Here is a 27,503-nt window from a genome sequence, read left to right as displayed (position 1 = left end):
TATGTAACAAAAAGGCCCACCTGAACTCCAAGGCCCCATTTCACAAAAAGGGACTCACACCCACCTATCTGAGGCACAGTGACCTCCTGAGGTCCGAGACTTTCCCTAATAACCACCGCCACCACCACTCCGCCCCTGCCCTGGGCTCTCAGCTGGTGAAATGCCTGGAAGCCTGGTGGCCATAGTTCACTAAGGGAAACATCCCCCTCATGGCCCAACCAGGTCTTTTTAATGCACGGTTAGATTCCACCCATTGCTTCTTGTCCTACCCTCAGGTGCTTTGGAGAATAAGTTGACCTTCCCTTCTTTGTGGCAACCCCTGAGATATTGGAAGACTGCTATCATGTCTCCCCTAGTCCTTCTTTTCCTTAAACTAGAGATACCCAGATATATTTTACTTTGTTCCTTTTTCCAAGTTACTATCACATGTTTAAGCCTTTGCAAATTGTATGTGTGAACATTTTCACTTTCAAAATTCAGAGAAGGATATTAAGCAAGTTCTCTGGGGTTTGTCTTCCTATGTTTGTCACTTAATCTCTGTTCCAGTTGTCATTGTTGTCATGAGATTCTGAAAGAGATCTGGGCCTGTCTTTTCTAGAGATTCCTCCTACAATCGCAAGGTATGTCAGCAGCAAAGGGAGCGCTTGAGTGGTAGTAATGGTTATTTGCAAAATACCTTTTCAGTTCTTGAGTTCAGGATAGGGCTTGGGAACCATGAAGATACGGTATAGGTTTTCCTGCCTAGGCAGGGGGTTGGACTAGAAGACCTCCAAGGTCCCTTCCAACTCTACTATTGTATTGTATTGTAAGATGGTATTGGTTAATACCACAGAATCCCACGGCCAAATGAAAATCTCATTCTCAGTTTGTTATCCAGTTTTTAATTTTATTTATTTAGTTAGGTTTTTATCCTGCCTTTTATTATTTTTATATGGAAATGGAAAAGCTGGTTGGGAATCCAGGGGAATGGAGGTGGGGCGCAGCTTCTGGTGTTGTTGAATGTTGCGGCGCATGTGACAGATGAACAGAGGTGGTGTGTGTGTGGGTGCAGTAAAACTGTCCATTAGGTGTCAGGCTGTAGTGGGAATGGGGGCCCCTCACAAGCCGCATGCCACCTCTATTTACCTGTTGCATCCCCATGCCCCCCCCCAATGCTAAAAACTGCACACCACGTCCCTTCATCTACTGCACCCCGTCACTTTCCAGGCAATGCCCCAAGCTGTGCACCACCTCCTTTGGCCTGCTGTGCCCAGCATGCCCCCTGCAAGACCAGAAACTATGCCAGCCTTGCTCCGTCTCCCCTCTTTTGTTGGTAATGAATTGTGAGCCAAGCTGTCCTTTCCTGTTCTCCCCAACTCACTCGCACCTGTCTGCAACCCAGTGGCTCTGGAAGCTGCTACTCCTGCCACCCCTTCCCCTCCGGGCCTGGTGACAGATCTGCAAGGTCCCCAAAGCAGCGGGATGCTTTCACACTTAAAAAATATATCTTGCATAGCACCCTGCACTCACAGCCTCTAGGATCACCCATTGTCCATTGCATGGTGTCCCCACAATGCCATTGCTTCCACTCGATTGTCTTGGAACTATTTGTCCCATGCAGCCAAAGGTCTGGGTCAAACAGTGTTTGGGCAAATGGTCAGGGACAAAAGGTGAGGGGGTGGAGGGCCAGGGGCCCATTGTCCATGGAGAATAACCAGGGAAGGGTCAATGGAGGAGGAAAGCCAGCTGTAAATGGGCTGAGGCAGATGGCGGGGGGGAAAGGAGGTGAACCCAAGGGTCCATGCCTAAATGTCCTAGACCCTTGTGTCTGTCTTGTTTGGTTGCAGTGCCAAACCAGGCAGTTGCAGACGTACAAATGACAAGCTCAATAATTCTTTTGTAGAACTGTTCCAGCAGCTTTTTGGGGAGCCTGGGCTTTCTGACTTGACGCAAGAAGAACATTCTCTGTTGTGCTTTTGGGATGATGTTTTTGATGATAGGTGTGCCTTTTAATTCTTGAGATATGACAGAACCTAGAATCTCAATCTTGCTGGCTGTGGTCCCCCTCATGCCAGAGAATCTGTGCTCCTGCATTCCCAATTCAACTTGTGTCACCGTGACTTGCAGTATTGAGAAAATTTGGAAGATTATAAATGACTTCAGAAGTGTGGGTGCTCCATCACGAGAGGTTTTTAAGAAGGGATTGGACAATCCCTTGTCCAGTGGTGGGATTCAGCCAGTTTGCACCTATTCGGGAGAAGCAGTTATTAACTTTCTAAGCAGTCCAGAGAACTGGTTGTTGGAAGAAATCTCTTTTTGTTTTTTCCACTTTACAGGGCTAAACCTGTAAGAAAGGCAGGAAGGAAACATTCTGGTGTTATTTCCAGCCTCGTCTTTATTGCCCTGCTTACAGAAACTGCCTCTCCGGTTAACCCTTATTACATTGTAACAGCTAAGACAAAGCGCCCATTGACCTGAGTGACATTGCTTTGGCCACGCCTACATGGTCACGTGACCAGCGAGCCACAACTACCCAACTGGTCATTAGGGCAGAGAACCAGTTGTTAAATTATTTGATTCCCACGACTGCCCTTGTCTGAAATGCTAGAGTCTTCTGCTTGAGCAGGGGGTTGGACTAGAAGACCTCCAAGGTCCCTTCCAACTCTGTTACTCTCTCCTGTTGTGCTTAGGAGAATCAAAACTCAATCCAAAGAACAATGCATTGTTGCATGGGCAAAGGAGCCAGTACTCAACTTGCTGAGTTGAATTAATCAAAGTTTATTTTAGTCTACTAATTTGCTTCTAAAATTAGCCAAGCAGATGTTTCTAGGATGTGTGCAAAGAAAGGATTGAGACTACCCCTTTCCCTTGCGGCTGGTATGAATTGATTTTAAGTAATTTAGTTTTCATTGTTGTGAGTTGCACTGAGTCATTGAGGATGAGGCACAGAGGTGGCGCAGTGGTTAGAATGCAATACTGCAGGCTACTTCTGCTGATCACCGGCTGCGTGCAATTTGGCAGTTCAAATGTCACCAGGCTCAAGGTTGACTCAGCCTTCTTTCCTTCTGAGGTGGGTAAAATGAGGACCCAAATTGTCCGGGGCAATAAGCTGACTCTGTAAACCACTTAGAGTGAAGCTGTATATAAGTCTAAGTGCTGTTACTAAGTGCTATTGCTATTTGCTAGCATACAAGTTCAATGAAATAGAATAGGATGCTCAATGCCCCACATGTTTGGCTTGGATTTGACATTTTTATCCACCTATCCAATTCTTCCCAAGGATTTGGGATAGACAGAAATTGTCATCTGATAGTATGTCAGTAAGAGAGGTAGCAAATGTTTTATTGCAGGGTTACGCTTCTCCCCCCTCCAAAAAAAGCTTGTTTTTGCAATTGTCTGATAGTGATTTTGTCAATGCTGATGGTGATCCTGTGGCGTGACAGATGTTCTGGGATTGCACCCAAGGCACCAATTACTTCTAACAATAACTTTATGGCAAAAATTACTTGCTTTCAATCTTTGCATATTTGTGATAGTAAAAACATTTGTTGCATTAGCCCTACAGCTGCTGGCCCTAGATGCTCAGCCAAGATTCCTGAGTCCTTCAGCCTACATGGAACCAGATTCCAGGCACTCCAGCATCTTGTGTCCTTCTTATTGACCCAGGCGACAACCTATTTGGTATGGATTTCTGTAAAGTATGCCTCGTTTTATTGTTTACAGGAGAGGCACTCTTCACCTGTCTTAATTCTTAATATTACTATTCAAAGAGGTCCAAAAGGTGTCTCAGTCTACATGGAGATAAGATAGAGAGGAAGAAATGACGATTATGGAGAAGTAATAAATCCTGACTGCTTTCTTTCTTTTTTTAAAAAAATATATTTACAAACATACAAAATGCACAAACACACACGCACAGAACTTAGACGTACGCTACATTTACACAGTACATTGGAACTTCCTGTTCCTTCTAATAGCAGTTTCAAATCGGTATAGTTCTTCTTATGTTATTTCCCCTTCTAATATATTTCATTTGAGTTTCACCATTTTTAACCATCTTATTTTACTCATCTATCTGATAGATTGGGTGATTACCTATAATACGTTTAAACTCTCTTAAGTGTGTGTCTGTGTGTGTTTGTGTGTGTGTGTGTGTATGTATGTATGTATGTATGTATGTATCAGGGACATGTGGTCAGGGGAGGCAGAGCATCACCTCTCATCATGAAATAATATATAATATATAATAATAAATTATAATATATATTTCCTCCCATCTCTTTTACACGGTTCCCTCTAAGCTCCGGTAAGGAGAAGAGCTTTTGGGGAGTGAAGAGGAAGAGGAGGGAGGAGGAGGAGGTGCGCGTGCTGGGCGGTGTCAGCTGGGCAACCGGCGGAGGCAGGAGGGTTCTCAGAAGCGCCAATAACCTTCCTGCCTCCGCTGTACTTTGCGTGCTCCTCGCGACTGCAATAGACGTCCAGAAGGGGCAGGGGCTGTTGGGCTGGAAGCCCAAACCCCATTAGCCACAAAAGCCGCTTCTGGACATATATTGCAGTCGCGAGGAGCGTGTGAAGTCCAGCAGAGGCAGGAAGGTTATCATCGTTCCCCAGTCGCTTTTGTGGCTTCGTCATCAAGACGAAGTCCGGGAGCGCCAACAACATTTCTGCTTCCGCTGGACTTCGTCTTGATGATGTTGCCACAGCTCCCGGGATGGATGGAGGTAGCCAGAGTGGTGCTGAGGCAGTCCGGTGGGCGAGCAAACGAGGATCAGGCTGCCTGATCCTCCATCGCTCACTCGCTCACTCACTCGCTCTTTCGTCCGCCCAGACCGCCTTGGCGCCACTCTGTTTGCTTATGAAGAAATCATAAGTCAGATGTAGACTAAATGTAGACTGACTTTTAGCTATACACCTTCCCAGCAAACAGCAAATTTTGAAGTTCCAGGTAAAGAGGATTCATTTTAGGATGAGCAACCAGTTTGCATGTTGGAGGTTCCTAAAGGAATGCTGGGAAACTCTGTACTTCAGAGAACATTTCAGGGAGGGATGTAGAAGAGCCCTTCTCTGCCTGAGGCTGTAGAGAACTGGCACCAGTGGTGGGTTTCTGCCGGTTTGCACCGGCTCTGGAGAACCGGATGGTGAAATTTACTGATCCGGTGAGAGGAGATTGGACTGGTGGACCGGGAAGTAACTTCCGGAATGCCTGTCCTGGCCCTATCACTCCGCCCGTCCAGAAGCCGCTCCATCGCATGCTCCCCCCAACCCATCTGCACTATCATAGCCCAATTCGGTGTCACGTCCCATACCTGGGAGTGGAGGTGGTGAACGGAGAAGCATGGAGAGGTCCAGTGGCACAATCCACCAGACAGCAGTGGCAAGCTCAGGAGTTTTCTCCTGGGTTCCCCTCTGTCTTGCCTCCTCCGATCTCCCAAAGTTCTTTCCCCATCGTGTGATAGCTTTCTACTGGATTCCCCTCTGTCTTGCCTCCTCCGATCTCCCAAAGTTCTTTCCCCATCATGTGATAGCTTTCTACTGGATTCCACTCTGTCTTGCCTCCTCCGATCTCCCAAAGTTCTTTCCCCATCATGTGATAGCTTTCTACTGGATTCCACTCTGTCTTGCCTCCTCCAATCTCCCTAATTTTGGCCCTTAATCCTCCAGTTGTCTATTTTTGGGAGGTTTTCCCCTCTCTTCCCCCCTCCCACCTTCATAGGAGTCCTAAAATCTTTTGCCACATGGCCTGGGGGGGGGTGTCATGTGACGGAGTGTGCATGAGTGATGTCAAGTTGGCCATACCCGCCTGGTTACATGACTGCCAAGCCACGTCCACCAAATAGGCCACACCCACAGAATAGGTTCTAAAAAAAATTAAAACCCAGCACTGCCTGGCACTAATCAAACAGGGATGTGCGGTCAGGGGAGGCAGGGGAGGCAGAGCCTCATCTCTCATCATGAAATAATATATAATATATAATAATAAATTATAATATATATTTCCTCCCATCCCTTTTACACGGTTCCCGCTAAGCTCCGGTAAGGAGAAGAGCTTTTGGGTGTGAAGAGGAAGAGGAGGGAGAAGGAGGAGGTGCGCACGCGGGGTGGTGTCAGCTGGGCAACCGGTGGAGGCAGGAGGGTTCTCAGAAGTGCCAATAACCTTCCTGCCTCCGCTGTACTTTGCACGCTCCTTGCGACTGCAATAGACGTCCAGAAGTGGCAGGGGCTGGAAGCCCAAACCCCATTAGCCACAAAAGCCACTTCTGGACATATATTGCAGTCACGAGGAGTGCGCGAACTCTCTCCAGCAGAAGCAGGAAGGTTCTCGTCGTTCCCCAGTCACTTTTGTGGCTTCGTCATCAAGACGAAGTCCGGAAGCACCGACAACATTTCTGCCTCTGCTGGACTTCGTCTTGATGATGTCGCCGCAGCTCCCGGGATGGACGGAGGTAGCCAGAGTGGTGCCGAGGCAGTCTGGCGGGCGAGTGAACAAGGATCAGGCAGCCTGATCCTCCATCGCTCGCTCGCTCTTTCGTCTGTCCGGACCGCCTCGGCGCCACTCTGGAGGGCCGGCCACGCCCAGCCGCTGTGGCGACGTCATCAAGACAAAGTGGCTTGGAGGCGAAGTTCTTTTCAGTGCTTTTCTGTGCGTCTGGCGTTTAGGTAGATACAGTGGCGTAGCGTGGGTTGTCAGCACCCGGGGCAAGGCAAGTAATTTGCGCCCCCTAACCCGTGGATTTCAGCACTCGAGTCTCTTCCACTAGATTAGTTAAAGAAACCCTTACCCCCTAAGCACATGTATTGTTTGTTATGAAAATACTGATGTAATTAAAGTAAAATGCATCTAAATACAAGTTTATTTTCAAACACTTTATTGAGTGCGAACATGCATTACACATTCTCCACATTTTCAGCAGGTCTATGAATACAAATCTACAAATGTAGTAACCTAGCATGGGCCATGCTATTATATGTCGTCTCACAACCATCGTAAACGACAAAAAATATCAAGAACAAAAACTAAACATCAAAATGGAACCATACCCTGGAGATGATCCAAGACTGGGCTAGTGGAGCCAACTTCCTCAATCCTGTACCTCTAATTGTAATTCTTTAATAGAAGTGCAAGATATCAATCTGTATATACAGATTAATTTAAATTCGCCTGCTTTTAATTAGCGCAAATTTTTCAACAACGGAATTGAAATCTACATTAAAGTCTCTCTCAATGGACAGTATTGCTAGATTACTCAGTCTTTCTTGGCTCATTGTAGATCTCTGATATGTTTTAATTAGTTTAAGTTTTGAGAAACTTCTTTCACAACTCGCTGTAGAAACAGTGATAGTAAGAAAGATTCTTAATGTGACAACAAAGTTAGTTAAACTTTCTTGCAGCTTCCACTTATATACCCAGCGAAGCAAATCTAAAGCTGACCAGTTTGCAACCTGCTCATCAGGATTGACCTCCTTATACAAGATAATGTGGTGCCGAAGTCGAGTTATTTCGGTGAGCATGGATGCAGCATTCAATTCTGTGTACTGAGCACACGTGTGCTGAATTTGTTTCTTAATAAAATCATCTTTTCCAGTATCCAACAATGTTTGGATTTGCAAAAAAGCAAATCGCTGGTGAAGCGTATTCATCTGCGTAGTACGTTTTTTAATTTCTGCCTGAAGCTGATCAATTGCTTCCAGTTGTTCTCTGCTTGTTTCCTGTATTAAGGTCAAGCCAGCATCGCAACTGTTCTCACCATCCATCTTCTTGCGTCTTCCAACTCTTCTCTCTGTAGGTATGCAATAGGTTTTGCATACCTGCAGAGCTTTCTCAGTTGCCTTTGACACTAGACTATCACGTTTTTCATGACAAAATAAAGCCAATGCTTTTAACTTTTGCACGCATTGATCAAGCGCAAGTCCTTCTTGCTGCAGGTAGATCTGAGTATCATTTACTTCGGTTAGTACTGGGTTCCAAAAATGCAAGAAAGAGAAAAAAAACATATGTCATTATGCAAACTAAAAGACTTCCTGCATCACCCCTGGTTTCAGAGGTTTCTTCCGGCCCATCTCTCAACGCTTCCAAAGCGTCTATTATTTTCTCAGTGTGTTCAGCAAGTACGCATAAAGCTTCATGCTTTGAACTCCATCTTGTGTTACACGATTGCTTTACATGAATTGGTACATGTTTCTTAAGGACATCCCACCTGTGGGTGGAGCTTGAGAAAAATGCATACACCTTTTCCACAGTGCCAAAGAAAGTAACAGACTTTGTCCCAACACCAACTGCTTGCATCCCAGCAAGATTGAGCGAGTGATTGTTACATGGCACAAACATTGCTTTGGGATTCATATCCAAAATACATTTTTGTACACCACTAATGTGTCCAGCCATAGTCACAGCATTGTCGTATCCCTGGCCATAGCAATGCTCTAGTTTAAGGCCATCAGCTTGCAACTTGTCACAAATTTGTTTTGTAATGACATCAGCTGATTTTCCATATAACTGAATAAAGTCAATGAAAGACTCTGTCACACGGACTCCTGAATCTTCAATATGCACATATCAAATCACTTGGGACATTTGGTCAGTGTGTGAAATATCAGGAGTGCTATCAAACATTATAGCAAAATACTTGGCCTTTATGATATTTTGAAAGATGACTGTTCGAATGTGATCGCCGAGCAGGCTAATAAACTCATTCTGGCTCTGTGGAGAGAGATAGGACACAATGTAACCATCTGTGTGTTGTACAATGTGCAGATGTTGTTTGGCAACTGGGTCATATTTGGCGAGTAACTTGAAAGTTTCTAAGAAATTTCCACAGTTACCATCTGTATTTAAATCTTCAGAGTGACCACGTAAGGGTAAGGCTTGCCTGGCTAGATACAGAACACAATCAAGTATTCTGACTAAGATTGCCTTCCATTTTTCAAACGACCTCTGTTGTGCAAGCTGGGCAGCAGCATCAATAGTCTCCTGTTTATGCAGCCGCATTTCTAATTCTTTCCACATTGTAAATGCACTCAAGTGATATGAACTGCGCTCATGCTCTAGTAATCTAGGGCTTAACTTTCTCCATGCATTAAATCCACTTGACTTTCCAAATGAACTTTTCCCTTTAGCCTTCTGAAAAAGCATGCAAGGAAAGCAATATGCAGCATTGTTTACAGGAGAAAACACCAACCATGTCCTTAACATAGTCTCACCATTCTCCAAATGTATGTAGAACCAATCCTTGGAAAATGACCTGCCATTACTGTCTCTTGGAAACCATGCATCCTTATTCTGCAGTTCCTCTGTCCCTCGCCTGACAAGTTCAGTTTTCAAGGTTTCATCCATGGTTTCAGGCCAATAGCCAATATCAGTATAAACTTTTTGGTCAATATTTTCTGGCAGATTTGGCTGAGTATAAACATCCTTAGATGAAACTGTCTCTGCTTCTAATGCAGGAACAGGAATGTCCACCGACACAGGATCAGGATTATGAGTCTCCTGTGGTGCTGCTGATGGTCCTGCTGCAATTTCAGCAGTACTCACCAAAAACCGGTGGAGGGTTTCAGCTAACTTAGCTTGTTGCTCTGTCTCTATCTTTCTCCTTTTCCTGCCTTGTCCACCAGATTCTTTTTTGTATGGCATGATATAGGTGTAGTATTCTGCTTCTTCATTTTTCTGCTCTCAACAGCTACAGACACAAGATGCCATTGTAAGGAGATCAATGTTATTCAGTTATGTTCTGTCTGATTGTTGTAGAGCAGGCCAGGGCAGGTCCCCCATATAGATCCCCCCTTACAGCAGGCCAGGGTGAGGTGAGGTCACTCTGGGGTCCCCCATGTAGATCCCCCCCTTACAGCAGGCCAGGGTGAGGTGAGGCCCTGGTCTGGTCTGGTGTGGTTCTCTCCCGCGCTCAGCGCTGCGCTGGGCGGCCGCTGCACTGTCCCTCCCCCAGATAGTCCCTCGCTCTCTCTCCGCACCGCACGCCTGGCACCCCCCCCCCCACAGTGGGAGGCGACCCGGCGGCTCGGATCGGATTCGCACAGCCAGCACTGCAGTGAGAGAGAGTGAGTGAACCAGGCAGGGGCAGAGAGCTGCTAGTGCGAGCGCGCCCCCCCAGATGTTGCAACCGGTGCGGCCGGCCCCCCCTGCACCCCCCACGCTACGCCACTGGGTAGATAGCTGGATGTCCTAAACGCCAGACGCTCAGAAAAGCACTGAAAAGCAGCTGCTGTTGGGGACTGCGGAGCGCGAGCCAGCGGAGCGCGCTCAGGAAGGCGGGGAATGGGATCACGTGTGCTGGAGGCTGAGGCAGCCTCAGCCTCCAGTACACCTGGTCCCATTCCCCGCCTTCTTGATGATGTCACCAGCCTCACCAGCCATAAACCTCACCGCACGTCACTGGTATGTATGTATGTATGTATGTATGCATGCATGCATGCATGCATGCATGCATGTATGTATGTATGTATGTATGTATGTATGAAAATGCTTCTTAACTTCTATTTTTGGCCCTTATTGGCTTCTTTATTGATCCTTGTTTCTTTCCTCCATCCAACTACTACAGTTGGTCCAGAACGCGGCCGCGCGGGTGATTATGGGGAGGACTAGATACTCCCCTGTAACACCTCTCCTGCGCGAGCTGCACTGGCTGCCTGTGGTCTACCGAGTGCGTTTCAAGGTTTTGATTATGATCTTTAAAGCGCTCCATGGCACAGGGCCTAGTTATATGCAGGATCGCATCCTGCCCCACACATCCCTACGACCAATTCGCGCACACAGAGAGGGACTTCTCCGGGTGCCGTCCGCCAAACAGTGTCGGGGGGCGACACCCAGGAGCAGAGCCTTCTCTGTGATGGGCCCAGCCCTGTGGAATGACCTCCCCCGTGACATCAGGATTACTTCCGATCTCCGCTCCTTCCGTGTACAGCTGAAGACCCACCTCTTTCAATTATCCGGCCTGGCTCAATCGCAATCGTAATTTTCCCATTCCTCCAAACTGTTTTAAATTGTCCTTAAATATTAATTTTTATTGGGTTTTTACAATTGGGGTATTTTAAAGTTGATTTTTAACTGTCTATTGATGTAATTTGTTTCCTCCTCCGTGTATGTATGTAGGTATGTTGTGTATGTATGTACGTTTGGTGTTGTTATATATTTTTTATGTTTTATGCTCCATTGTACGCCGCCCCGAGTCCTACTTGGAAAGGGAGCGGCTAATAAATCCAAATTTATTATTATTATTATTATTATTATTATTTCCCCCATATCTGATAATGTTCTGTCTCTGATCCATCGTCCTTCTTCTTATTGACCCAGGCAACAACCAATTTGGTATGGATTTCTGTAAAGTATGCCTCATTTTATTGTTTATAGGAGAGGCACTCTTCATCTGTCGTAATTCTTAATATTACTATTCAGAGAGGTCCAAAAGTTCTCCCAGTCTAGCTGGAGATAAGAAAGAGAGGAAGGAATGATGATGATGGAGAAGTCATAAATCCTGACTGCTTTCCTTTTTTTTCCAAATAGGAACTTCCGTTCTAAAGGAAGAGGCTATTGGAGCATTAGAGAAGTCTCTTGATGAATTTCAGCATGGAATTCAGCGATGATACAGAAGAATATTCTGCGTCTGGCTATCCAGACGATATGGATGAGAACCATAATACACCCATCAATTCCGAACGTATCATATTGTCAGCCACACTGATCGTTTGCTGCATTGGACTCCCATTAAATGGAATTGTTATCCAGATACTTGGTTTCCAGATTAAGAGAACCCCTTTCATTGTGTTGATTCTTAATTTAGCTGTGGCTGACTTTGGATTCCTTCTATCTATGGCTATTTATTCCATTTCTCTTTTTGCAGATAAATCAGAGATGTCCGAGTTATTCTTTTTTTCTTTCTCCCAGATCATGTACATTGCTGGAGTGTTTCTTCTGACGGTCATCAGCATTGACCGGTGTGTTTCTGTCCTCTTCCCAATCTGGCATCGCTATTCACGGCCAAAGTATTTGTCCCCTGTTGTGTGTGCCTTCCTCTGGATTTTCTCTTTCCTCCTGGTTGTAATTCCAAACATTATGGAATATGTATTTCTATATGTCGTTATTGTAGATTTCTATTTATTGGTGACTGTTGTGCTTTCCTTTCCATTGATCACATTCTCTGTTGTGATCCTGTTCATCAAAATATATCTTAAACCTAAACAGTTAAAACGGAGAAGACTTTTAGCAATGATCTTAATTACACTTCTCTGTTTCTTCATTTTCTCTATTCCTTTTTGGATCTATGTGTTCACTACACATTTTCTTGGCATGGATTATTGGGATATATTTCCTGATTTGGATAGCTATTTTTTTCTGTTTGCTTCTGTTAACAGCAGTCTTAACCCAGTGATCTACTTTCTGGTTGGGAGAAAGAAACTAGCTCCATCTTTGGAGAACATCAAGGTCATTTTTCAAGGTGTCTTCAAGGAAGATGAAGCTCCTCAAACCAGATAGAAATGCACAAAGACAGTTCAAACCCTCCATTAAAAGCATAATCTTAGCATGTCTCTATGAGGTCAAAATGTATCACTTTCTTATAGAAATAAAATATAAAGAGGTTTTGTTTCCCTCCAATCCGAATGTTATGAGAGTTCATCTTGATGATTGGGGAAAAATGTGAAAAGCAAGATTTTTTTTCCCTCCATGCTATAAACTGCATACATAAAACTTCCAGAAAATGGAATCTCCACAAGGAAGTCGTCCTTCCATCCTTCCGAGATGGGTAAAATGAGGGCCCAGATTGTTGGGGGCAAGAGGCTGACTCTGTAAAATACTGGGTTGAAAGACACTGTGAAGTGTACAGTAGTGGCCAAAATTGTGGAAAACATTTGAGAAAAGTGTAAAGTATTTTTGAGACTTGATGGCTAATAACAACACACACACAGACACACATTCCATCTTTCCAAGGTGGGTAAAATGAGGTCCCAGATTTTTAGGGCAGTATGGCTGACTCTGTAAAACACTTACTGTAAAGAGGGTTGAAAGCATTGGTGAAATTCCAAATTTTTCCCTACCTGTTCTGTGGGTGTGGCTTGGTGGGGTGTGGCTTGTTGGTGGGGTCATGTGACTGGGTGGGCATGGCCAACATTTTTTTAACTTTTAAAGCATTTTTTAACTACCGGTTCTCCAGCCAGACCCACCGTTTGTGAAAACAGCTATAAGCATCTTCCTGATCTTCCTTCATCTAATTGCTTGGTTGGGGTTATTTGTGAAGTCATTGCAGTTTAATTATCTGCAGGGGGGGGGATCCTAACAAACATATTTGAAAAGTGGTAGCTTGAAAGGAATCACTTGATCTGAAGAAAAAATACACCTGCAGCCAGAGCTGATTCCTGCCCCAAGCCAAGCAATCAAGCTGATGTATTAAGACTGATTTTGTTAGAATCTCAATCAGAACAGCTCTGGGCTGTGGAACTCCCCCCCCCCGCAGCTGTAGGACTACAATCCCAATTCAGAGGGGTCAGAAGTAAGGTTGTGGGTCCCCAAGCCTTACCACAATGGGAAGGTGTCCTCAGCAAGGTCAAAAAAGTCAAAATGTCAGCTGTGGGGGTGTTTCTCTATTTCGATGGCTTCCAAAATTATTGGAAACACCCCCACAACATGAATAAATGTGATGATACCTCCCGCCTACCAAACATCTGGAAACCAGCCCTAGCCAACAAACGAACACCACCCACCACCCAAGCCGTTACAATACAAAACAACAATGCACACACAGCCAGCACCAATCAGCACCAATCTACCAATCATGATACAACCATACAACCAATCGTTCCACTTACTGAAACAAAGCCAGCACCCCATCCCCTCCCACCAAGATTTACAGAAAGATGGCAGCTCCGTTCCCATTTTAAAGCTCAAGACCCACCTATTCCAAATAGCCGGCCTGGTTCAATCATAACTTCATAACGCTCCTGATGGGTTTTTTAATTCAGTAATTTTATTTAATGGGATTTTAAATTGTGTTTTTTAATTGTCTTTCACTTATGAGTCTACCTCCTCCATGCACATGTACATGTCTTTGTTCTTTATGTATATATGTTTGTCTTTATCTGTATTTTATCTGTTTTGATTGTACGCCGCCCCGAGTCCTTCGGGAGAGGGTTGCGGCTAATCAAATAAAATTATTATTATTATTATTATTATTATTAAACCCAAGCCCGAAGATGGCAGGTGAGATCTTGCCGAAACGTTGCAAAGACAATCTCAATCCTACATGGGAAAGGACCCAAATACAACAAAACCAGCATACCTACACCCATGAAAATCTACGAAAACAAACATATATATATATATATATATATATATATATATATATATATATATATATATATATATATATATATATATATATATATATATATATATATATATATATATATATATATATATATATATATATATATATATATATATATATATATCTCAGCACATATTCCTTTGGTTTTCGATTAATCAATATTTACTACATCCTTCTAATAGTCATAGCACTATTCTTAAGCATATCTAATATTATCATTTTTCAAAATCTAAGCATAACCTCTAACATTCACTTTATACAAAATCATGTATAACTATATTCCCCCTAATTCTAATTTTTAATCTATTTAATGTATTCTCATTCTCAGTACAGCCATTATTATTATTATTATTATTATTATTATTATTATTATTATTATTATTATTATTATTATCATTATTATCATTATTATTATCATTATTATTATCATTATTATTATTATATTTGGTTAATCTTTGGTGAGATTCACAGCCTTTGGGGCTGGTTGGTAGCTCAACAGCTCGAGTCCTAAGTAAGGACCTAGGAACTGTTAAGGTAACGTCGGAGGATATAAGTTGTCCCAAGTCGGGTGGTTTTTTTGTAGAGTCAGAATGTTCAAGTCAGGTAAATTTAGAATTTTCAAATAATAATAATAATAATAATAATAATAATAATAATAATAATAATAATAATAATAATAATAATAATAATAATAATATGGTTAATCTTTGGTGAGATTCACAGCCTTTGGGGCTGGTTGGTAGCTCAACAGCTCGATGGAGAATGTTCAAGTCAGGTAAATTTAGAATTTTCAAATAGCGAGATAACATAACAGGGTACTCCCGAAACACTTTTTAAGCCCTAGCTCTCAGCACTGCATGGAGTTTTCAATTATTACCACTCTCACCTTGAACCTTAAACCCGCAAACCTGTCTCTCTAACTGGCCACCTCTGAGGGGCAACATCAGGTATGGTATTCAGATGGTTCTGGCCATTTCTGGAGAACTGGTAGTGGAAATTTTGAATAGTTCAGAGAGCCGGCAAATACCACCTCTGGCTGGCCCTGCCCCTGATCTATTCATTGCCTCCCGAGTCCCAGCTGATCAAGAGGGAATGGGGGATTTTGCAGTATCCTTCCCTGGAGTGAGATGGAAATGGAGATTCTACAGTATCCTTCCCATGCCACTCCCACCAAGCCACACCCACAGAACTGATAGTAAAAAAAATGAACCCCACCACTGGGCTACATCCATACCTAACTTAGGCTAGCAGCCTCTTTGCACAGCTTAAGGTTGTGTATCCATTGCATGTATTTTTTCACCAGGAAGGCCTGCTCGTGGTCCCTCATGCCTTCATGACCTCCAGACTGGACTATGGCAATGCATCTTAGATGAGACTGCCCTTGAAGAGTACTTGGAAGCTTCAACTGGGTCATGACACTGAAGAGCCAAATTGCAGCCATTTTGTACTTTTCAGACAATGTAATAGTTCGAATGGCCTTCCTTGCTCCTTCTGAGAAAAACACAAAGCTAAAGTGATTGGGCTCCAAAAGCTATTGTGTTGCTCTGTCGTGCAACAGGATGGGACCATCTATGATAGAAGAACCACAGGAAGTTGATAGATGACAGATGTGACTGATGTAACTTTACTTTTCCTGCCTTCATGAGATATACCCAATCTCAAAAATGCTGACTGTACTGATAAGAAATGTCTTTTAGATGTGTTTGCTTTGACAATCTGTAAATTCACACAATACTTTTTTTTGTGAGCATGGCCATAAAAATGCTGGAAATTTTTGTCTTTGGTCTTTTAATATGGGATTCTGTAAGTGACCTACTCTGGAAAGAATGAAATGGATCTCATCCCCACCTTTGGTGTGGTTTATTTAGGTATAGCCTTGGGGGCAACAGACCTTCTGCTTTGAGGGAACACCAACCAAAGCATATTAACTCTCTAAAACCACCTTTGGGGAGTTCACACAGAGTGCTAAACCAGAGTTGATGGCATTAATCTCAGTTTTCTGGCTTCACAGAATATGCTGATCTAATAAGCATGGCTTGCATACAAACCACAGTCAACCTTTGGCTTAGCATAATATATGAACTCAGAAATTTGTTCAAATTATTGTCTCTAACTAAAGGAAATAACTTAACATCTCGGCTTGCTCCGTTGCTTTCAATTTTAATTCTTCCACTGTGGAGTATAGACAATTCCTTCCATTTTTGTGCATATAACAACCTTGCTGCAGACATCAGAAATAAAAAACAAAATGCCTTGTTTTGTTTCAAATTGTTTATCTGTCATCCTTATAACAAAGTTTCACATACTGAAAATTAAACTGCAATAACAATGTATAAAATTTTATAATAAGCGTCTTATCATTGGTTCATAATTGTTCCACTATTTTAACTGTAAAAAACATTTTTTTAAAACCCACTTTAAACTTTTTGGGCAGTTGCGTATACGAAATCATAGGCAAAACTTTCAATTCTTCTCTCATTTTCAGTCTAAAATCCACATTACCCCAAAGCAAGAGGTCATCCTGTGCTATCCATGATTGTTTGGCTATCATCTCCCTTCTAAAATACGCTTCTTGTGGTGACAAATCCAAGAGCAATTTAGGAAACAATCCTGTTTTACATTTATTCCAAACTCTAAGCATGACATGTCTAATAAAAAGATTATAAAAGGTTACATTAACTTTATCATACTATATTTATCATACCGCAAATCACCGCGTGAACCAAATCTCAATTCATGACCTTAAAACTCCTATCGCCTTTTGATAAGACGATATCTTCAAGCACTTCCTTTGATCTTATGTGCGATTACACTTTAAATTGCAAAAATCAGAGATGCATACGACACAAGTTGGTTTTTTTTCTTTGTAAGGAAGTTTGCAACTTGGTGAAGCTCAATTCTTCTTTCTCTGAAGCAGGAACTAACTACATCAAGTGGAGGCCAACGGGAGTCCTTGAAAAGAGCTGATATGCTTAGATTCTGGAAGAGTCCTGCTGGTTCTGTTTGGAGATTCTCAGCATCATCAGGTAATGCTTCGGGTTTTGCAATGGTTATTTTCAAAGTACTCCCTTTTGAGGTCAGGGTAGGACTTGGGTACCATCAGGATGGGATCAAAAAGGACCACCATGTGAAAGCAATGGCTACAGGCAAAGGAAAATAAAACAAGCACAAGCATCTGGATAGAATTCTGCTCCGTGTCTTATGGTGACAGCAATCTTATCAAATATACTACACAGGAATGGGTAAAATGGATTGATTATATACAGAATAAATATCAGACTAGAAAGTACTATGTAGCCTTTAGGTAAGAATGTTTAGATTGACAGATGAACAGAGTAAATAACATATGGGATGTTTGGAACTACTGGAGTGGTGCATAGCGGAAGTCAGGGGGGTGGGTTTGTTTGAAAGGTGGGGGAGGGTGGGGAAATATATATGTATAATTAATTTAGAAGATGGGACTAATGGGATATTGTTACTTTAAGAGAAATTTATGTTAGGTTTTTTATATATGTTCAATTAATTTAGAAGATGGGCTTAATGGGCTATTGTCACTATAAGAGAAATTTAAATTATGATTGTTGGGAGTTGAGTGGGTACAATATCTGAATGAGAAATTTATTTTACGATGGGGGGAGGGAAGGGGGTATAGTATTTGTATGTGATCTATATTATATGTTGGGGGGGGGTAAAAAGGGGGAAAATTTGTTTGTATAAAACTTTTTCAATAAAAAAATATACTACACAAATTTGGGAAGAAAAAGAAAGACAAAAGAAAAAAAGAAAGAGAGCGAGAAAGAAAGAGAGAGAGAGAGAGAGAGAGAGAAGGAAGGAAGGAAGGAAGGAAGGAAGGAAAGAAAGAAAGAAAGAAAGAAAGAAAGAAAGAAAGAAAGAAAGAAAGAAAGGAAAAGGGTGGAGGGAGAGGAGGCAAGGATTGATGTTTTACCTCGGAAGATTCTTCCCATCCTCAACAAGTATGTCAGGAGTAAATGCAGTGCTTGAGTGGTGGTAATTGTAATTTTCAAAGTACACTTTCAGTAATTGAGTTCCGGATAGAACTGGGGGACCATTAAGATACTAATGACTAATATCACATAATTCTATGGTGACATGAAAATCTCATTCTCAGTTTCTTATTCAGCTTTATTTAGTTATACTTTCATCTTGCCTTTATTAGTTGTATAAATAACTCAAAGTGACGTAGATACCCAATACCTCTCTTCCTATTTTCCCTACAATATCTATCCAGAGAGGTGAGTTGGGTGAGAGAAAATGACTGGCTCAATGTCACCTAGATGACTTCAGTGCTTGAGATGGGACTAGAACTCACAGTCCCTGATTTCTAGGCAATGCCTTAACCATCAGGCAAAACTGTCTCCCCAAAGCTATCACACAATTAGAATGTGACATAATTTCTCTTAGAATTCTGACTTTTTTGTTGGAAAAAATTGTGACTGAAGCAAGAAATCGATTCTTTAAGTCCAACATGATCTACTTGCTAGATCATTTCTCATCAGATTAGACTAACGAAGGGGGCCACACACTGGACCTCATTTTTGTATCTGAACAGTGGACGAGTGATCTGGGAATAGGGGATTTAGTCATCACGCCCCTGTCATGGTCAGACCACTCATCCCTCCGGCTGGACTTCCCTGGCGCTATCCCCCACCGCGAGGAGGCGGAACCAGACTCTATAAACTGGTACCGCCCCAGGCACCTGATGGAATCTGATAGATTCCAGACGGAGCTTGGGCCAATACCTGTAGCCTTGCCCCGCTCCCGCTCCAAGGACCTAGTGACTGCCTGGAATAGGGCGACGACTGGGGCCTTGGACCGGGTGGCGCCTTTGCGACCTCTCATGCGGCATCGATCCACCCGGGCTCCTTGGTTTACTGAGGAGCTTAGGGTGATGAAGCGCCACAGGAGACGTATAGAGAGCAGATGGAGGTCCTCACGCTCCGAATCTGACCGAACACAGGTAAGAGCCTACTTGCGGACTTACCTTGTGGCAATAAGAGCGGCCAAACGTAGACATTGTGCTGCTCTTATTGCGTCCGCGGATAACCGCCCTGCCGCCCTGTTTAGGGTGACCCGCTCCCTTTTATCGCAGGGGGCGCGGGAGACACCCTTACAGGGTAGAGCAGAGGAGTTTGGGGAATATCTGCAGGACAAAATCGATCAGATCCGGAGCGGGTGGGCCTCCGCCAGTGGACCAGACGAGCTGCCAACAGCGAGTCTTGAGAGACCATTCTGGGAGGAGTTTGACTCTGTTGCCCCCGAGGATTTGGACAGGTTGCGTGGACGGCTGCGACCTACCACATGTTTAACGGACCCGTGCCCCTCCTGGCTGGTACTGGCAGCCTGGGAGGTGACACGAGGCTGGCTCCTGGGCCTGGTGAACGCCTCATTGGGTGAGGGATACTTACCAACCGCCTTGAAAGAGGCGGTGGTGAGACCCTTGCTCAAGAGACCTTCGCTCGACCCAATGGAGCTAGCTAATTATCGTCCAGTCTCCAACCTCCCCTTCTTGGCGAAGGTTGTTGAGAATGTGGTGGCGCAGCAATTTCCACGACACCTAGACGAATCCGACTATCTAGACCCACGCCAGTCCGGCTTCCGACCCGGGCACAGCACTGAGACAGCCTTGGTCGCATTGGTTGATGATCTCTGGAGGGCCAGAGATAGGGGTTGTTCCTCTATCCTGGTCCTATTAGACCTCTCGGCGGCTTTTGATACCATCGACCATGGTATCCTATTGCGCCGGTTGGAGGGGATGGGAGTCGGAGGCACCGTTTTGCGGTGGTTCGGCTCCTACCTCTCCGACCGGAAGCAATGTGTGTTGACAGGGGGGCAGAGGTCGTCCCTGAGGCCACTCACTTGTGGGGTGCCACAGGGGTCGGTCCTCTCGCCTCTCCTGTTCAACGCATATGTGAAGCCGCTGGGTGAGATCATCCGTGGTTTTGGGGTTGAGTACCATCTTTACGCTGATGATACTCAGCTGTATATTTCAACCCCAAACCACCCCAACGAGGCTGTCGAAGTGATGTCCTGGTGTTTGGAAGCCGTCGGGGTCTGGATGGGGGACAACAGACTCAAACTCAACCCCTCCAAGACCGAGTGGCTGTGGGTACCGGCACCTCGGTTCAGCCAGCTGACACCATCGCTGGCCATAGGGGGCGAACAACTGTCCCCTGTGGAGCGGGCGCGCAATTTGGGCGTCCTCCTTGATGCCCAGCTGTCACTGGAGGACCATGTGGCAGCCATGGCAAGGGGGGCGTTCCACCAGGTTCGCCTGGTGCGCCAATTGCGCCCCCTACTGGACCGGAGTGCCCTGCGCACGGTCACTCATGCGCTGGTGACGTCTCGCCTGGACTAGTGCAATGCCCTCTACATGGGGCTTCCCTTGGGACGCATCCGGAGACTGCAGCTAGTTCAGAACGCAGCCGCGCGGGTTATTATGGGAAGTACTCGTTACTCCCACGTAACACCTCTCCTGCGCGAGCTGCACTGGCTACCTGTGGCCTTTCGGGTGCGTTTCAAGATATTGATTACCATCTTTAAAGCGCTCCATGGCATAGGACCTAGTTATCTGCAGGATCGCATCCTACCACACACGTCCCTGCGACCTATCCGCTCACACAGGGAGGGGCTCCTCCTGGTGCCGTCTGCTAGACAATGCCAGCGGGCGACACCTAGGAGTAGATCCTTCTCTGTGATGGGCCCAACCCTCTGGCAATGACCTCCCCCCGGACATCCGAACTACCACCGACCTCCGTTCCTTCCGGCAAAAGTTAAAGACTCACCTATTTCAATCAGCTGGCCTGGCACTTCCTTAGTTTTACCTCCCGGGGATTTATTTATTTTAATTGTGTTTGGGGTTTTAATAGTGATGTTTTTAGGATTAGAATATATTTATTTCCTAGTACAGCCTATCTCCCCCTCCAAATGTATCTTAAATGTATTTTATTTTTATGACTGGTTTTATTTGTATTGACTGTACACCGCCCCGAGTCCCTTTTTGGGAGAGGGGCGGTCTAAAAATCTAAGAAATAAATAAATAAATAAATAAACTAGACTAGATTTAGTTTTCTTCATTCTCCACACCCCCATAAATACATACATATTGAACATTAAATCCATGGCCATCCCAGAAAGAATGTAATAGAGACCTCCACAGTTTTAGGCAGGAAGAGCTTCGGTTAGCAGCAAACGTTCATCAAGCTAAATGGATGCATTTCCTTGGCGCATTCTGTCATGTTTTATATTCCTATGTGCTTCAGCTGGGACAAAATGGTTAGAATACCCCAAGGGGAACCCCAGTACCCTTTGGGATCAGTCTGCTTGAGTCGTTGATAAGAAGTGAACCAGTAGTGGGTTTCAAAAATTTTTAGAACCTCTTCTGTAGGTGTCGCCTGCTTTGTGGGAGTGGCTTGCCAGCCATGTGACCGGGTAGGAGTGGCTTGGCAGTCATGTGACTGGGTGGGCATGGCCAACTTTTAAAATGTGGTGAAACTCACTTAACATCGCTCTTGTTTAGCAACCAAAATGTTGGCTCAGGAAATCTGGCATTTGAAGCACGCAAGTCTTAAAGCTGTCAAGTTACAAGACCCTTGCACCCCTAACCCTTTAGAAAAAAAATCCAAGGGGTGTTCAAATTTGACAGCTTTAAGACTTGTGGACTTCAACTCCCAGAATTCTTCCTCCCACTCTTCATCTTGATGATGTGCAGACGGGCGGGGGGAGGGAGCTGGAACCGGTTCTAAACGGCACTGTAGATTTGTGGAAGCTCTTCTATAGAAGAGGTTAGAACTGGCAGGAACTCACCTCTGAACTGAACAGAAAACCTGTGCAAATCTTGAGAGGGCTTCCTTATCACTAAGAAGCTTTGAACAAAGCATGACCTGAAAGCGGAACAGTGAAATTAAGCTTCTTCCCCATTATTTAAAAAAGTAAACACTTTTTATGGATAGTGGCAGTAACTACCACACTGGGAAATATTTTTTTTAAATCAATTTAATTGTATTTTTCCCAATTGTTCTGAATTGTGCAATCAGTGAGAGTCAGCTATCACTTTAGGTTCATAAATTGCAATCGGATGTTCAATTATCCAGATGTTCACATTGAATTTGTTTTTTCTCACTATCGGTCAAGTCCTTCCCAAGGACCTGGAGTAGACAGACGTGATGGTTTGATGGTATTAAAGGTATTGTCACAGTATTCAAGTTTTCCCAAGTAAATCTGCTTTTTGCAATTGACTGATGGTGATTTGGTCAATGCCGATGGTATTTTAAGTGGTGCTTAAAACGTTTTGGGACTACACTCAAGGGCACCTGTTACTTCTGGTCGTAACTTCATTATATTAGTACTTTGTTTTCTGTCTTTGAATATTTATGACTAATAAAAACCATTCCTTCCATTAGTCCTGCAGCTGCTGGACCTGATTGCTAGGCCAAGAGTTCTGAGTCCTGTACTTGGCACAAATATCCAGAAACTCCAGCATCTAACCTGGTTCTTCTTGACCCAAGTAACAACTGGTCCTGGTATGGGTTTCTGTAAATTATGCTTCATTTTATTGTTTATAGTAGAAGCCCTCTTCATCTATTTTTATCATCATTTGCAGAGAAGGTAGACATGACAATATGATAATTATGGAGACATGATTGAATCTGCTCTTCTTTCTTTTCTTCTTATAGGAATGTCCATTTGAAAACCAGATATTATAGCTGTACTACAAAAGTCTCTTGGTGGATTTCATCCTGAAGTTCTAGAGCAGAGTATTCTTTGTATAATACAATCAATTATTTGGATTAGTGTAAGAATATGCTTGGCTTTCTTATCACATACTTAATTATCTGCTGTATTGGAATTCCATTAAAGGGAATTCTTATCTGGCTACTCGGCTTCCAGATTAAGAGAAACCCTTTCACGGTGCTGATTCTTAATTTAGCTATTGCTAAATTAGCTTTTGGATCTCTTTGGCTATTTTTTTCTTTTATACTCTTCATGCCTTTTGGAACTTCCTCTTTGATCGTACGTTGTCTCCCCCACATCATGTATATCAATGGTCTCTCTCTTCTGGCAGCCATCAGCATTGACCGGTGTGTGTGTGTGTCCTCTTCCCAATTTGGCGTCCCTGTTGCCAACCAAAATATTTGTCCTCTGTGCCTTCCTCTGGATCTTCTGTTTCCTTTTTGTTGGAATTTTGAACATTACGGTATATGTATTTGAGTATTATGTCTTCCCAAATCGCCATTTGGTTGTGACTGCTATGCTTTGCCTTCCATTGATCACAATCTCCACTCTGATTCTATTTGTTAAAATATGTCTTAAACCCAAACAGATCAAACGTCGTCGACGGTTAGTGAGGATCTTCTTTGCACTTCTCTGTTTCCTTATTCTTACTCTGCCATTATATATTTATGTGTTCATTTTTCACTTTTTGGACAATTTTCTTTGATGGGAAACTGCTTAATTCTGCGTGCTTGCCTAAACAGCACTGTTAACCCAATAATCTATTATCTGATTGGGAGAAAGAAATGAGCTCAGACCAGGGAGAGCATCAAGGTCGTTTTTCAAAGAGTCTTCAAGGAAGATGAAGCTCCTGAAAGCAAAGAGATATTTACAAACAGAGTTTCAACTCCTCTGTAAAAACACAATTTTAACTTGTCTCCAATGCGAGTTATCCCTTGACTGCAAAAATGTGCACATTGCTAGAAGATTAAAATATAAACATCTTTTTTTCCCTTGAAAAGGATGTTGTCGGAGTTCATCTTGAAGATTGGGGAAAGGTGTGGGAAGCCAAATTTTCCCCTTTGCTGCTATTAACTAGGTAGCCCAGAAACATGGCAGAAAGTTATCAGAATAATGGGACCATAACTAAGATTATGGAGAAACTATAATCATGAATGGCACAAAGGTGCTTTTTTCCCCCAAGAGGCAAATGGACTTCCTGGTTTTTCTCTGAGGACGTTTCGCTTCTCATCCAAGAAGTTTCTTCAGCTCTGAAAAAGCACTTTGGGGGCACAACTGAAGCCATTTTTCAATTGAGCTCCATTATATAAATCTCAGGGATAATGCAGAGAGTATGAACCTACATTTACTACTAAACTTTAATGTATTGTCAGAGGAGTAACTACTACTGGATCAACAGGATACCTTTTTGAGTAGACACAACTGAGGTCATACTTTAAAGCTATTACATCTAGGGTCCAATCTCCTTGAACCCATTGATTCTGTCTCCTGAGTAGAATTTTAAGAGACGTACATCAAGAATTCTGAAGTCATGTTGTGGAGAGAATTGTCCAGGCTGAGTTTTTTCACCTGATTTAGGAGGGTCTGAGACACTGGTGAAAGGCCATTTGTCTTCAGGATGTTAAACTGTAGTCAAGGCACACCTCAGGAAGCAAGGTCATCACATAGATGTGGAAAAAAACCATTTCATTTATTCAATATTTCTGTGCCTTGAAACAAGATCTAATAATTGTGAGAGATATTTTCAGGGTTTTATTTGATGGAATGTTTCTGCACTCCCACTTTTTGTCATTAACCAAATGTTACAGTTTCTAAACATGGCAACTTCCTGCTCCCTTTCTACAAGCAAAGTCAGGGGGGAAGCCAACAGGAAGTTTCAAAGCCTAGGTCTCCAGGTACTTAAGTGCTGCTAGCAGCTGGAGGGTGGGAGTGAAGGTGTAGGGAAGTGCTGGGGAAGGGTGATGAGTGGCAAAGTGCAATGCGGGGGCATTGTATGATGTATGAGGGAGGGTTAGGGAGTGTGCCCAGGGATGTCCGAATGGTTGCCACGATGCCAGAGCAGAAGGGATGGGAGAGAGTGCATGGGTGGGAGAGAATTAACTAGTTATCTATGACCTTACAGTCATAATTCTTAATATTATTATTCAGAGAGGTCCAAAAGTTCTCTCAGTCTAGCTGGAGATAAGATAGAGAGGAAGCAATGATGATGATGGAGAAGTCATAAATCCTGACTGCTTTCTTTTTTTTCTCCAAATAGGAACTTCCGTTCTAAACGAAGAGGCTATTGGAACATTACAGAAGTCTCTTGATGAATTTCAGCCTGGAATACAGCAATGATACAGAAGAATATTCTGCGTCTGGCTATCCAGATGCTTTGGATAAGAAACAAAATACGCCCATCAATTCCGAACGTATCATATCGTCAGCCACACTGATCGTTTGCTGTATTGGACTCCCATTAAATGGAATTGTTATCCAGATACTTGGTTTCCAGATTAAGAGAACCCCTTTCATTGTGTTGATTCTTAATTTAGCTGTGGCTGACTTTGGATTCCTTCTATCTATGGCTATTTATTCCATTTCTCTTTTTGAAGATAAATCAAACATGTCTGAGTTATTCTTTTTTTCTTTCTCCCAGATCATGTACATTGCTGGAGTGTTTCTTCTGACAGTCATCAGCATTGACCGGTGTGTTTCTGTCCTCTTCCCAATCTGGCATCGCTGTTCACGGCCAAAGTATTTGTCCCCTGTTGTGTGTGCCTTCCTCTGGATTTTCTCTTTCCTCCTGGTTGTAATTCCAACCATTATGGAAAATGTGTTTCAACATTATGCTATCCTGCTTTTCTGTATACCGGTGACTTTTGTGCTTTTCTCTCTATTGATGACAATCTCTTTTGTGATCCTGTTCATCAAAATATATCTTAAACCTAAACAGTTAAAACGGAGAAGACTTTTAGCAATGATCTTAATTACACTTCTCTGTTTCTTCATTTTCTCTATTCCTCTTTGGATCTATGTGTTCACTACACATTTTCTTGGCATCGGTTATTGGGCTATATTTCCTGATTTGGATAGCTATTTTTTTCTGTTTGCTTCTGTTAACAGCAGTCTTAACCCAGTAATCTACTTTCTGGTTGGGAGAAAGAAACTAGCTCCATCCTTGGAGAACATCAAGGTCATTTTTCAAGGTGTCTTCAAGGAAGATGAAGCTCCTCAAACCAGATAGAAATGCACAAAGACAGTTCAAACCCTCCATTTAAAGCATAATCTTAGCAAGTCTCTATGAGGTCAAAATGTATCGCTTTCTTATAGAAATAAAATATAAAGAGGTTTTGTTTCCCTCCAATCCGAATGTTATGAGAGTTCATCTTGATGATTGGGAAAAAATGTGAAAAGCAAGATTTTTTTCCCCTCCATTGCTATAAATTGCATACACAAAACAATTCCAGAAAATGGAATTTCCACAAGGAAGTCGTCCTTCCATCCTTCCGAGGTGGGTAAAATGAGGATCCAGATTGTTGGGGGCAAGATGCTGACACTGTAAAATACTGGGTTAAAAGACACTACTGTATCTACAGTAGTGGCCAAAATTGTGGAAAACGTTTCAGAAAAGTGTAAAGTATTTTTGAGACTTGATGGCTAATAACAACACACACACAGACACACACACACACACACACACAGACACACACACACTCCATCTTTCCAAGGTGGGTAAAATGAGGGCCCAGATTGTTGGGGGCAAGAGGCTGACTCTGTAAAATACTGGGTTGAAAGACATTACTGTATCTACAGTAGTGGCCAAAATTGTGGAAAACATTTGAGAAAAGTGTAAAGTATTTTTGAGAGTTGATGGCTAATAACAACACACACACAGACACACATTCCATCTTTCCAAGGTGGGTAAAATGAGGTCCCAGATTTTTAGGGCAGTATGGCTGACTCTGTAAAACACTTACTGTAAAGAGGGTTGAAAGCATTGGTGAAATTCCAAATTCTTCCCTACCTGTTCTGAGGGCGTGGCTTGGTGGGGCGTGGCTTGGTGGTGGGGTCATGTGACTGGGTGGGCATGGCCAACATTTTTTTAACTTTTAAAGCATTTTTTAACTACCGGCTCTCCAGCCAGACCCACCGTTTATGAAAACAGCTATAAGCATCTCCCTCATCTTCCTTCATCTAATTGCTTGGTTGGGGTTATTTGTGAAGTCATTGCAGTTTAATTATCTGCAGGGGGGGAAAAAATCCTAACAAACATATTTGAAAAGTGGTAGCTTGAAAGGAATCACTTGATCTGAAGAAAAAATACACCTGCAGCCAGAGCTGATTCCTGCCCCAAGCCAAGCAATCAAGATGATGTATTAAGACTGATTTTGTTAGAATCTCAATCAGAACAGCTCTGGGCTTGTGGAATCCGCCCCCCCCCCCAGCTCTAGGACTACAATCCTA

General features: G+C 43.3%; 1 protein-coding gene and 1 pseudogene across 3 annotated transcripts; both read left to right on the top strand.

Moving 5' to 3' along the window:
* Positions 1-558: 558 nt before the first annotated feature.
* LOC309392135 (proto-oncogene Mas-like) lies at positions 559-26,300 on the top strand. Of its 2 annotated transcripts, none has more exons than XM_081953131.1 (3): positions 559-620; positions 3,537-3,660; positions 25,315-26,300. In XM_081953131.1, the coding sequence occupies exon 3, from the start codon at positions 25,366-25,368 to the stop codon at positions 26,281-26,283; it is 918 nt and encodes a 305-aa protein (XP_081809257.1). In that variant the 5' UTR covers positions 559-620; positions 3,537-3,660; positions 25,315-25,365; the 3' UTR covers positions 26,284-26,300. The 2 variants fall into 2 exon arrangements, with proteins under 2 accessions (XP_081809257.1, XP_081809256.1); XM_081953130.1 differs by lacking the exon at positions 25,315-26,300 and adding an exon at positions 11,492-12,490.
* On the top strand, positions 23,127-24,087 carry LOC309391666 (mas-related G-protein coupled receptor member H-like; annotated as a pseudogene). The gene has a single exon. The product of its transcript is annotated as a mas-related G-protein coupled receptor member H-like (transcript).
* Positions 26,301-27,503: the final 1,203 nt, after the last annotated feature.

This window comes from Natrix helvetica (genome assembly GCF_964273705.1).
Source record: "Natrix helvetica genome assembly, chromosome: 4".
Lineage (NCBI taxonomy): Eukaryota > Metazoa > Chordata > Lepidosauria > Squamata > Natricidae > Natrix > Natrix helvetica.
The sequence above is the reverse complement of the archived record's forward strand: the minus strand, read 5'-3'. Positions and strand labels throughout refer to the sequence as shown.